The following is a 13,534-nucleotide window of genomic DNA, read 5'->3' as shown; positions in this document are numbered from 1 at the left end:
GTCTGGCCTCTCGCCTCTGTTGCTTAGTGAGGGCTTCTCCAATCCTTACTTCCGGTTCGTCCTCTCCGGAGCCTCCTGTAAATGTTCCTTCACAATTGGCATGACCGCGCTTATGCGGTTCTGCATTCCTAAAATGTGTTCAATCACACTTTTATGGGGGGTGGGCTCTTGCTCCCATGTTTCCTTTGCCAGGTCCAACAATCCCCGGGGATGTCGCCCGTATAACAACTCAAAAGGCGAAAACCCCGTGGATGCCTGTGGCACCTCACGGATGGCAAACATCAAATAGGGAAGCATCATATCCCAGTCTTTCCCGTCTTTGGAGATCACCCTTTTGAGCATGGTTTTCAGGGTTTTATTGAATCGTTCTACTAACCCATCCGTCTGAGGATGATACACAGACGTACGCAACTGCTTGATCTGGAGTAGCCGGCATAGCTCTTTGGTCACTTTAGACATGAATGGGGTCCCCTGATCCGTAAGGATCTCCTTGGGCAACCCCACCCGGTAGAACACAGCAAACAACTCCCGAGCTATAAGCTTTGCTGCAGTATGTCTGAGAGGTATCGCCTCTGGATACCAGGTGGCATAGTCAACGATCACTAGGATATGTTGGTGCCCTCGAGCGGACTTTACGAGGGGCCCCACCAGATCCATCCCTATCCGTTCAAAAGGGACTTCTATAATGGGTAACGGTACCAACGGACTGCGAAAGTGGGCCAGGGGTGCGGTAAGCTGACACTCCGGGCAGGTTTCGCAGAACCGTTTTACCTCCCCAAAGACCCCGGGCCAATAGAACCTTTGCAATATTCGCTCCTGCGTTTTCTTGACCCCTAGGTGGCCACTCATCAGGTGTTTATGAGCCAAGTCGAGGACCCGCCGGCGATATGGCTGGGGCACCACCAACTGCTCTACCCCCACGCCCCGTATTTCATCTACCCGGTAGAGTAAATCCTGTTTAAGAGCGAAATGGGGGTACCTTACCTGGGCACCGGGCAGCTGTGCCACCCCGTCAACCACTGTCACCCGACTCCGGGCATGTATTAATGTAGGGTCCTGGAGTTGGGCTGTCCCAAACGTATCCGGGGACGCCTCCAACTCCGGGATGGGCTCGACCATCTCAGCCTCTCCTGCCAATACCTCTAGGGGCGACCTATCGGGTTCACATTCTGTCCCTATCATGGAGACCCCTATGGCAGGCGTCCCGGATTCGGGATTGTCGGGCTCAGGTCCCGGACTGTCCAATACCTGAGGGGACTTAGGAGGCCCCTTCCATAGAGTCCAAAAATACGGCAGATCCCTTCCTAGGATCACGTCATAGGGAAGAGTGTTAATAAGTCCCACCTCATGTTGCACCTGACCGCAGGGTGCTGTGATGGTGACAATCCCCGTGGGATAGTCTCGGCGGTCCCCATGTATGCAAACCACCCCCACGGTACGTCCTGTGGCCTTTACTTCAGCCCTTAGGGTTGATCGCACAAGGGTCACTAAGCTTCCGGAATCCAACAAGCCTGTAACCGGACATCCATTCACCTGTATTTGGCACAAGTGGGGCTCAGTCTCCGGGGAGACAAGGTCCGCGGTACACACCGCCTGAGCATACATTGAACCCCGCCGGGTAACCCCACAATCCATGGGCTCCGTGGTGAGTGGACACTGGGCTTCCATATGTCCCACCCGCTGGCACCGCCAACATCTAATCGGGAAGGAAACCCCCTTGACGAGTTGTCGTTTAGGGTACATAGCCTTCCGGACCTCAGGGACCGCGGGCGCGGCCTCAGACGGGACGGTAGCGGACTCCCGCACCGGTGTCAGCGGTGGGTCCTTGGCCCGAGGCTTGGAGGGGCCGGACCGACGGGCGGCACGCAAAGTCTCAGTGTCCCGTATCAAGTCCTGCGTAGCCACATGCCGCTCCACCAGGCACACTAATTGGTCCAGGGTACTTGGGTCGCCCTGTCCTACCCACCGTTGAATGGTGACGGGTAAAGTGCGCACAAAGCGATCAACCACTACCCTTTCCACCATTTGCACAGGGCTCAGAGTGTCAGGCTGCAGCCACTTCTTTACCAGATGCAACAAGTCATAGGCCTGGGAGCGTACGGGTTTGCCTTCCTCATAGAACCACTGATTTACCCGCTGAGCCCGTACATAGGTATTCACCCCCAACCGAGCAAGTATTTCGGCTTTCAGGGTCTCATATTCTATAGCGTCCTCGGTACAGAGGTCCAGGTACGCTTTTTGGGGCTCCCCCATCAGATAGGGCGACAATACCTCAGCCCACTGGGGGGTCGGCAGCTTTTCCTGCTCGGCCACCCGCTCAAACATCGCCAGGAACGCTTCCACATCATCCCCCGGGGTCATCTTTTGCAACGCTTGTCTCACTGCTTTCCGGATGCTGCCGTCGTCACCCGGTCCCGGGGTTGTTGCTGCCGGTCCGGCACGGATCGACTTGGCCAGGAGAACCATCTGTTCTTGGTGCCTTTGTTCCTGCAATTGCAAGGATTGCTGCTGACGTTCCAACGACCGGAGCAGGTGTGCATTGGTCTGTTGTTGCTGTGCATTAGCCTGAGCCAGCTGCTTTAGTATGTCCTCCATGGCGTCGCCGGGTTTGGGCTGTAGTATAGCCGCTCGAATCCAGGACATGTGCTACCGGGTCACCAGGGATGGATGCTACACCTCACCGGGCTGGCATGCCCGCCGATTCTCCACCATCTGTGAGGTAGCGTGGTCGGCTGCGCGGCAGAAGACACGGGATCCAGGCACCAATGGTCACAGCACACGGTTTATTGCACAAACAAAAAGTCCAAAACAGCACACATGTGTTTCTCTGGCAGAAACTCAGGGAGTTGTGTTCACTCCCTCACACTAGGGACCCACGCCCATGTTCCTGTTTCCTTTTAACCCTCCTTTCAGCCTGCAGAGAAACAGCATTAACCCTGGAGTGGAGTTGCTTTCTATACATGGAGGGAGCACAACCGGGGCGAGACGTACCGGCCGTCATAGACAACTCCGGTCACAGTCTCACAATATATATATATATATACTAGAAGGTGGCCCGATTCTACGCATCGGGTATTCTAGAATTTACGTATTGTGTAGTTCATGTATGATTTTTGTTATATATATATATATATATATATATATATAGATGTTGTTGTGTGTAGTTACCAAGTGTTTGTGTAGGCCGCTGTACATGTTCTGGGTGTTGTCTGGGTGTGGCGGGGGGTGAGAGCGGTGTTGTTTGTGTGTTGCGTTGTTTGTGGAGCGCTGTGTGTCTGTAGCGTTGTGTGTGTGTGTTGCGCGGTTTGTGTGTGTGTGGTGTGTTTTGGGGGGAGGTATGTTTTGTGCAATGTGTGTGTTGTGCGGTATGTGCGTATATTTGTGTGTGCAGCGTTGTCTGTGTGTGGGTGTCTGTGTAGGGCAGTTGTTTGTGGTTCCCAGTGTGTGTGTGTGTGTGGTGTGTTGTGCAGTGCGCGCGTGTGTGTGTGTGTTGGGGGGAGGTGTGCACTCCCCATCGTGCTCCATCCCCTATGCTGCGCACCCCCCATCGTGCTACATCTCCCATCCTGCGCACTCCCAAACGTGCTCCATCCGCCATGCTGCGCACTCCCAAACGTGCTCCATCCGCCATGCTGCGCACTCCCCATCGTGCTCCATCTCCCATGCTGCGCACTCCCGAACGTGCTCCATCCGCCATGCTGCGCACTCCCAAACGTGCTCCATCCGCCATGCTGCGCACTCCCAAACGTGCTCCATCCGCCATACTCCGCACTCCCCATCGTGCTCCATCCCCCATGCAGCGCACTCCCCATCGTGCTCCATCCCCTATGCTGCGCAACCCCCATCGTGCTCCATCTCCCATGCTGCGCACTCCCAAACGTGCTCCATCCGCCATGCTGCGCACTCCCAAACGTGGTCCATCCGCCATGCTGCGCACTCCCAAACATGCTCCATCCGCCATACTCCGCACTCCCCATCGTGCTGCATCCCCCATGCTGCGCACTCCCAAACGTGCTCCATCCGCCATGCTGCGCACTCCCAAACGTGCTCCACCCGCCATGCTGCGCACTCCCAAACGTGCTCCATCCAAACGTGCTCCATCCGCCATGCTGCGCACTCCCAAACGTGCTCCATCCGCCATGCTGCGCACTCCCAAACGTGCTCCATCCGCCATGCTGCGCAAGCATCAGCCTCTCTGCCCGCAGCATCAGCCTCTCTCCTCCCAGCATCACCCTCTCTCCCCGCAGCATCAGCCTCTCTGTCCCCAGCATCAGCCTCTCTGTCCCCAGCATCAGCCTCTCTGTCCCCAGCATCAGCCTCTCTCATGCCAGCATCAGCCTCTCTGTCCCCAGCATCAGCCTCTCTGTCCCGAGCATCAGCCTCTCTCATCCCAGCATCAGCCTCCCTGTCCCCAGCATCAGCCTCTCTGTCCCGAGCATCAGCCTCTCTGTCCCCAGCATCAGCCTCTCTGTCCCGAGCATCAGCCTCTCTGTCCCCAGCATCAGCCTCTCTGTCCCCAGCATCAGCCTCTCTGTCCCCAGCATCAGCCTCTCTCATCCCAGCATCAGCCTCTCTGTCCCCAGCATCAGCCTCTCTGTCCCCAGCATCAGCCTCTCTGTCCCCAGCATCAGCCTCTCTGTCCCCAGCATCAGCCTCTCTCATCCCAGCATCAGCCTCTCTGTCCTGAGCATCAGCCTCTCTGTCCCGAGCATCAGCCTCTCTGTCCCCAGCATCAGCCTCTCTGTCCCCAGCATCAGCCTCTCTGTCCCCAGCATCAGCCTCTCTGTCCCCAGCATCAGCTTCTCTGTCCCCAGCATCAGCTTCTCTCTGTCCCCAGCATCAGCTTCTCTCTGTCCCCAGCATCAGCCTCTCTGTCCCCAGCATCAGCCTCTCTGTCCCCAGCATCAGCCTCTCTGTCCCCAGCATCAGCCTCTCTCATCCCAGCATCAGCCTCTCTGTCCCCAGCATCAGCCTCTCTGTCCCCAGCATCAGCTTCTCTGTCCCCAGCATCAGCCTCTCTGTCCCCAGCATCAGCTTCTCTGTCCCCAGCATCAGCCTCTCTGTCCCCAGCATCAGCCTCTCTGTCCCCAGCATCAGCTTCTCTGTCCCCAGCATCAGCCTCTCTGTCCCCAGCATCAGCCTCTCTGTCCCCAGCATCAGCCTCTCTGTCCCCAGCATCAGCTTCTCTGTCCCCAGCTTCAGCTTCTCTGTCCCCAGCATCAGCCTCTCTGTCCCCAGCATCAGCCTCTCTGTCCCCAGCATCAGCTTCTCTGTTCCCAGCATCAGCCTCTCTCATCCCAGCATCAGCCTCTCTCATCCCAGCATCAGCCTCTCTGTCCCCAGCATCAGCCTCTCTGTCCCCAGCATCAGCCTCTCCATCCCAGCCTTCTCCAGGATCAGCCTCTCTCCTCCCAGCCTCCTCCAGCACGCCATGCTCCTCTGCCGACACTCACACACCCGATCGCATACACTCACGCACACACACATTGACGATATTGCACATACGCGCTCATACTCACAACATCCGGAGATACCACATGCTTCTGGCCATGTGATCCTCCGGCAGGTCCTGGAAGGTCACAACAGCACAGTATCGAGGCCGAGAAGCAAGCGATATCGCCGGATGCTGTGAGTGTGTGGATGCGATGTGATGTATGTGTGATGTATGTGTGAGGTGTGTGTGAGGTGTGTGTGAGAGTGAGTGTGAGCCGGTGTACACTGTTAACTATGATACACATCGGGTAACCAAGGGACCTTAGTTACCCGATGTGTATAATGGTTACCAGCGTTCACGGGCTCCGTGAAGATCCCAGCATCGCAAGGTTATGTCTGGCGCTGCTGGGATCCTGACGGAGCCGGTGTAGAAGCAAGCGATATCCCAGGATGTTGTGAGTGTGTGGATGTGATGTGTGAGGTGTGTGTGAGAGTGAGTGTGATCTGATGTGTGTGTGTGTACTCACCTGGGAGTCGGAGCTACGTGTCAGTTGGGCAAGAGCGAGCGTGCATTGCGTGAGGGGGGCGGGGCCTGCAGAGAGCCGGGGCGAGAGGCCAATCCGTGTGGGGGGGCGGGGCCATGGCGAGCCCAGCGGCCAATCAGCTTTGTGTCACCGTAAGGACCTAATTTTGGAGCATGACAGACAGACAGACAGACAGACAGACAGACAGACAGACAGAATAAGGCAATTATATATATAGATATATATGTATGTGTGTATATACAGTATACATATATATATATACAGTTCAAAACTTTGTTCTCCCCCAGACAGTTTTGTCTTTTCTATGTATAATCCTCCTGTTATTTACAGATGAGCTGCACAATGAATAGAGAATCTCGTGCAGACAGTGACGAGGTCAGGAATAAGGATTGTTACATGATATAATAATCTTCTCCTCACACTCGGCTTTCGGCACAGATCGCTTCTTTGCACAATTCCAGCTTTGCAGAGCTCTGGCATTTTAGGTGTTAATTTGCGGAGGTAATCTGGAGATATTTCGCCCCATGCTTCCCCCCCACAAGCTGGATTGGTTGATGGGCACTTTTTGGCACCATACGGTCACGCTGCTCCCACAACAGCTCTATGGGGTTGAGGTCTGGTGACTGGGCCCCTCCATTACAGATAGATACCAGCTGCCGGCTTCTTCCCTAAATAAATGCATAATTTGGGAGGTGGCTTTGGGTCATTGTCTTGTTGTAGGATGAAATTGGCTCCAATCAAGCGCTGTCCACAGGGTATGGCATGGCATTGTAAAATGGAGGGCTAGCCTTCCTTATTCACAATCCCTTTTACCTTGTACAAATCTCCCACTTTACCAGCACCAAAGCAACCCCAGACCATCACATTACCTCCACCATGCTTGACAGAAGGCGTCAGGCAGTCTTCCAGCATCTTTTCAGTAGTTCTGCGTCTCACAGATGTTCTTCTGTAGGATCCAAACACCTCACACTTGGATTCGTCTGTCCATAACACTTTATTCCAATCTTACTCTGTCCAATGTCTGTGTTCTTTTGCCCATATTAATCTTTTCCTGTTATTAGCCAGTCTCAGATATGGCTTTTTCATTGCCCCTCTGCCCTGAAGGCCGGCATCCCGGAGTCGCCTCTTCCCTGTAGACGGTGACACTGGCGTGTTGCGGGTACTATGTAATGAAGCTGCCAGTTGAGGACCTGTGAGGCGTGGATTTCTCACACTAGAGGCTGTAATGCACGTGTCTTGTTGCTCAGTTGTGTAGCGCGGCCTCCACTTCTCTCTACTCTGGTTACAGCCTGTTTGTGCTCTCCTCAGTTGTGCAGCGCGGCCTCCACTTCTCTCTACTCTGGTTACAGCCTGTTTGTGCTCTCCTCAGTTGTGCAGCGCGGCCTCCACTTCTCTCTACTCTGGTTACAGCCTGTTTGTGCTTTCCTCAGTTGTGCAGCGCGGCCTCCACTTCTCTCTACTCTGGTTACAGCCTGTTTGTGCTTTCCTCAGTTGTGCAGCGCGGCCTCCACTTCTCTCTACTCTGGTTACAGCCTGTTTGTGCTTTCCTCAGTTGTGCAGCGCGGCCTCCACTTCTCTCTACTCTGGTTACAGCCTGTTTGTGCTTTCCTCAGTTGTCCAGCGCGGCCTCCACTTCTTTCTACTCTGGTTACAGCCTGTTTGTGCTTTCCTCAGTTGTGCAGCGCGGCCTCCACTTCTCTCTACTCTGGTTACAGCCTGTTTGTGCTCTCCTCAGTTGTGCAGCGCGGCCTCCACTTCTCTCTACTCTGGTTACAGCCTGTTTGTGCTTTCCTCAGTTGTCCAGCGCGGCCTCCACTTCTTTCTACTCTGGTTACAGCCTGTTTGTGCTCTCCTCAGTTGTGCAGCGTGGCCTCCACTTCTCTCTACTCTGGTTTCAGCCTGTTTGTGCTCTCCTCTGAAGGGAATAGTACACACCATTGTAGGAGATCTTCAGTTTCTTGGCAATTTCTCGCCTGGAATATCCTTCATTTCTAAGAACAAGAATAGACTGTCGAGTTTCACATGAAAGTTCTCTTTTTCTGGCCATTTTGAGAGTTTAATGGAACCAACAAATGTAATGCTCCAGATTCTCAACTAGCTCAAAGGAAGGTCAGTTTTATAGCTTATCTAAGGCTGCCTTCACAATTCCGTCTTTTTCCATCAGTCACAATCCGTTTTTTGACTGATGCGACTGATCCGTTGCAGATAGTGTCAAAACACTTGCGACAGATCTAGTGAACAAACAGATCCGTTGTAGAATTATTTTCTATATAAAAACTATGTGAACCCATCCCGGAGGATGAGAGAGAGAGAGACCAGGAATGATTTTACACCTGATCTGAGCATACTCAATTGAAAAAATCGGATCCGTCGCCGGAATCCTTCATTTCACTGATTTAGACGGATTCTAGCGCCCATTAGCTTCCATTATAACCAACGAAGAACGCTGAACGAATCCTGTGCAGTGCGTGTTTTTGACGCTCAAAAAAACGTTACAGTCTCAGTTGCTTCCGCCCAACGGTCAGTCATTCCATGACTGATCAGTTGCCCGACGGATGCAACTGATTGTCGGCAGTCACAATCCGTCGTTAATACAACTCTATAGAGAAAAAACTGAATCCTGCAAATTATTTTGCAGGATTCAGTTGTTTCTCAAACTGACAGATTGTGACTGATGCAAAAAGACTGAAGTGTGAAAGCCGCCTAATCAGAAAAACTGTTTTCAGCTGTGCTAACATACTTGCACAAGGGTTTTCTAAACATCCATTAGCCTTCTAACAAAGTTATCAAACACAATGCACCATTAGACACTAGAGTGGTGTCTCTATACACCTCTGTAGATATTGCATTAAACACCAGACGTCTGCAACGAGAATAGTCATTTACCACATAATGTATAGAGGGGAGTTCTGTGTAATTTAATGTTACCTTCATTGAAAAAAATAAGGAAATATCAAAGTGACCCCAAAGTTTTGAACTGTAGTGTATGTCCTGTATTATATGAGATGATCAGAGTGATATGTCCTGTATTATGAGATGATGAGGGGGATATGTCCTGTATTATATGAGATGATGAGGGGGATATGTCCTGTATTATATGAGATGATGAGGGGGATATGTCCTGTATTATATGAGATGATGAGGGTGATATGTTCTGTATTATATGAGATGATGAGGGTGATATGTCCTGTATTATATGAGATGATGAGGGGGATATGTTCTGTATTATATGAGATGATGAGGGTGATATGTTCTGTATTATATGAGATGATGAGGGGGATATATTCTGTATTATATGAGATGATGAGGGTGATATGTCCTGTATTATATGAGATGATGAGGGTGATATGTTCTGTATTATATGAGATGATGAGGGGGATATGTTCTGTATTATATGAGATGATGAGGGTGATATGTTCTGTATTATATGAGATGATGAGGGGGATATGTCCTGTATTATATGAGATGATGAGGGGGATATGTTCTGTATTATATGAGATGATGAGGGTGATATGTTCTGTATTATATGAGATGATGAGGGGGATATGTTCTGTATTATATGAGATGATGAGGGTGATATGTTCTGTATTATATGAGATGATGAGGGGGATATATTCTGTATTATATGAGATGATGAGGGTGATATGTCCTGTATTATATGAGATGATGAGGGTGATATGTTCTGTATTATATGAGATGATGAGGGGGATATATTCTGTATTATATGAGATGATGAGGGGGATATGTTCTGTATTATATGAGATGATGAGGGTGATATGTTCTGTATTACATGAGATGATGAGGGTGATATGTCCTGTATTATATGAGATGATGAGGGTGATATGTCCTGTATTATATGAGATGATGAGGGTGATATATTCTGTATTATATGAGATGATGACGGTGATATGTCCTGTATTATATGAGATGATGAGGGTGATATGTCCTGTATTATATGAGATGATGAGGGGGATATGTCCTGTATTATATGAGATGATGAGGGTGATATGTCCTGTATTATATGAGATGATGAGGGGGATATGTCCTGTATTATATGAGATGATGATGGGGATATGTTCTGTATTATATGAGATGATGAGGGTGATATGTCCTGTATTATATGAGATGATGAGGATGATATGTTCTGTATTATATGAGATGATGAGGGTGATATGTCCTGTATTATATGAGATGATGAGGGTGATATGTTCTGTATTATATGAGATGATGAGGGTGATATGTCCTGTATTATATGAGATGATGAGGATGATATGTTCTGTATTATATGAGATGATGAGGGTGATATGTTCTGTATTATATGAGATGATGAGGGTGATATGTCCTGTATTATATGAGATGATGAGGGTGATATGTTCTGTATTATATGAGATGATGAGGGGGATATGTTCTGTATTATATGAGATGATGAGGATGATATGTTCTGTATTATATGAGATGATGAGGGTGATATGTTCTGTATTATATGAGATGATGAGGGGGATATGTTCTGTATTATATGAGATGATGAGGGTGATATGTTCTGTATTATATGAGATGATGAGGGTGATATGTCCTGTATTATATGAGATGATGAGGGTGATATGTCCTGTATTATATGAGATGATGAGGGTGATATGTCCTGTATTATATGAGATGATGAAGGTGATATGTCCTGTATTATATGAGATGATGAGGGGGATATGTCCTGTATTATATGAGATGATGATGGGGATATGTTCTGTATTATATGAGATGATGATGGGGATATGTTCTGTATTATATGAGATGATGAGGGTGATATGTCCTGTATTATATGAGATGATGAGGATGATATGTTCTGTATTATATGAGATGATGAGGGTGATATGTCCTGTATTATATGAGATGATGAGGGTGATATGTTCTGTATTATATGAGATGATGAGGGGGATATGTCCTGTATTATATGAGATGATGAGGGTGATATGTTCTGTATTATATGAGATGATGAGGGGGATATGTTCTGTATTATATGAGATGATGAGGGTGATATGTTCTGTATTATATGAGATGATGAGGGTGATATGTCCTGTATTATATGAGATGATGAGGGGGATATGTCCTGTATTATATGAGATGATGAGGGGGATATGTTCTGTATTATATGAGATGATGAGGGTGATATGTCCTGCATTATATGAGATGATGAGGGTGATATGTCCTGCATTATATGAGATGATGAGGGTGATATGTTCTGTATTATATGAGATGATGAGGGTGATATGTCCTGTATTATATGAGATGATGAGGGGGATATGTCCTGTATTATATGAGATGATGAGGGGGATATGTTCTGTATTATATGAGATGATGAGGGGGATATGTCCTGTATTATATGAGATGATGAGGGTGATATGTTCTGTATTATATGAGATGATGAGGGTGATATGTTCTGTATTATATGAGATGATGAGGATGATATGTTCTGTATTATATGAGATGATGAGTGTGATATGTTCTGTATTATATGAGATGATGAGGGGGATATGTTCTGTATTATATGAGATGATGAGGGTGATATGTCCTGTATTATATGAGATGATGAGGGGGATATGTCCTGTATTATATGAGATGATGAGGGTGATATGTCCTGTATTATATGAGATGATGAGGGTGATATGTCCTGTATTATATGAGATGATGAGGGTGATATGTTCTGTATTATATGAAATGATGAGGGTGATATGTTCTGTATTATATGAGATGATGAGGGTGATATGTTCTGCATTATATGAGATGATGAGGGGGATATGTCCTGTATTATATGAGATGATGAGGGGGATATGTCCTGTATTATATGAGATGATGAGGGTGATATGTCCTGTATTATATGAGATGATGAGGGTGATATGTCCTGTATTATATGAGATGATGAGGGGGATATGTCCTGTATTATATGAGATGATGAGGGTGATATGTCCTGTATTATATGAGATGATGAGGGGGATATGTTCTGTATTATATGAGATGATGAGGGTGATATGTTCTGTATTATATGAGATGATGAGGGGGATATGTTCTGCATTATATGAGATGATGAGGGTGATATGTTCTGTATTATATGAGATGATGAGGGGGATATGTTCTGCATTATATGAGATGATGAGGGTGATATGTTCTGCATTATATGAGATGATGAGGGGGATATGTCCTGTATTATATGAGATGATGAGGGGGATATGTCCTGTATTATATGAGATGATGAGGGTGATATGTCCTGTATTATATGAGATGATGAGGGTGATATGTCCTGTATTATATGAGATGATGAGGGGGATATGTCCTGTATTATATGAGATGATGAGGGTGATATGTCCTGTATTATATGAGATGATGAGGGGGATATGTCCTGTATTATATGAGATGATGAGGATGATATGTTCTGTATTATATGAGATGATGAGGGTGATATGTTCTGTATTATATGAGATGATGAGGGGGATATGTTCTGCATTATATGAGATGATGAGGGTGATATGTCCTGTATTATATGAGATGATGAGGGGGATATGTTCTGTATTATATGAGATGATGAGGGGGATATGTCCTGTATTATATGAGATGATGAGGGGGATATGTTCTGTATTATATGAGATGATGAGGGTGATATGTCCTGTATTATATGAGATGATGAGGGGGATATGTCCTGTATTATATGAGATGATGAGGGTGATATGTCCTGTATTATATGAGATGATGAGGGGGATATGTCCTGTATTATATGAGATGATGAGGATGATATGTTCTGTATTATATGAGATGATGAGGGTGATATGTTCTGTATTATATGAGATGATGAGGGGGATATGTTCTGCATTATATGAGATGATGAGGGTGATATGTCCTGTATTATATGAGATGATGAGGGGGATATGTTCTGTATTATTACAGGTCAGTCTTAAGTTCTCGGAGGATGAAGCTCTCCCCGGCTCAGACATCTCCCTCCATCTTCAGGCTAATGGTGGCTCCGTTTGTGCGTTGCGAGCGGTGGACAAGAGTGTTGTGCTGATGAAACCTGAGGCAGAGCTGAAGGAGAGCAAGGTACGGGCAACATCGCACCGCAGCGCACAGCGGCCATGGAGGTCAGAGAGGTGTAATAATAAGGCTATGTGCGCACAGTGCGTTTTTCGCTGCATTTTTGCGCGTTTTTCGGGTGCGTTTTTGGCCTCAAATCTGCATGACTTTGCTTCCCCAGTAAAGTCTATGAGTTTTCAATGTTGCTGTCCGCACACAACTGTTTTTTTAAGCTGCGTTTTTGAGCTTAAAAAAAAAAAATGGTCATGTCAGTTCTTTCCTGCGTTTTTCTGCGTTTTCCGCCCATGCAATGCATTGGAAAAACGCAGAAAAATGCAGAGATCCAAAACGCAGCCAAAAATGCACCAAATCGCGGTAAAAACGCATGCGTTTTTTGCCGCGTTTTTTAGACGCGGGTGCGTTTTTGTGCGTTTTTTAGTGGCCAAAAACGCACAAAAACGCAGCGTCAAAAATACGTCGCGTATGAACTTAGCCTAATACTG

The 13,534-nt window shown here is 47.9% G+C and overlaps 1 protein-coding gene across 1 annotated transcript in view; it reads left to right on the top strand.

Annotated features, from left to right (window-relative positions):
- LOC142310604 (alpha-2-macroglobulin-like protein 1) overlaps nt 1–13,534 on the top strand; it is a 291,878-nt gene that overhangs the window by 112,645 nt on the left and 165,699 nt on the right. Inside the window, exon 15 of the mRNA XM_075348122.1 lies at nt 12,909–13,058. Within this exon, the coding sequence (XP_075204237.1) occupies nt 12,909–13,058 (150 nt within the window). The remainder of the gene's footprint in view (nt 1–12,908; nt 13,059–13,534) is intronic.

Source organism: Anomaloglossus baeobatrachus, chromosome 5, assembly GCF_048569485.1.
Source record: "Anomaloglossus baeobatrachus isolate aAnoBae1 chromosome 5, aAnoBae1.hap1, whole genome shotgun sequence".
Taxonomy (NCBI): domain Eukaryota; kingdom Metazoa; phylum Chordata; class Amphibia; order Anura; family Aromobatidae; genus Anomaloglossus; species Anomaloglossus baeobatrachus.
This window is presented reverse-complemented; position numbering and strand designations above follow the sequence as displayed.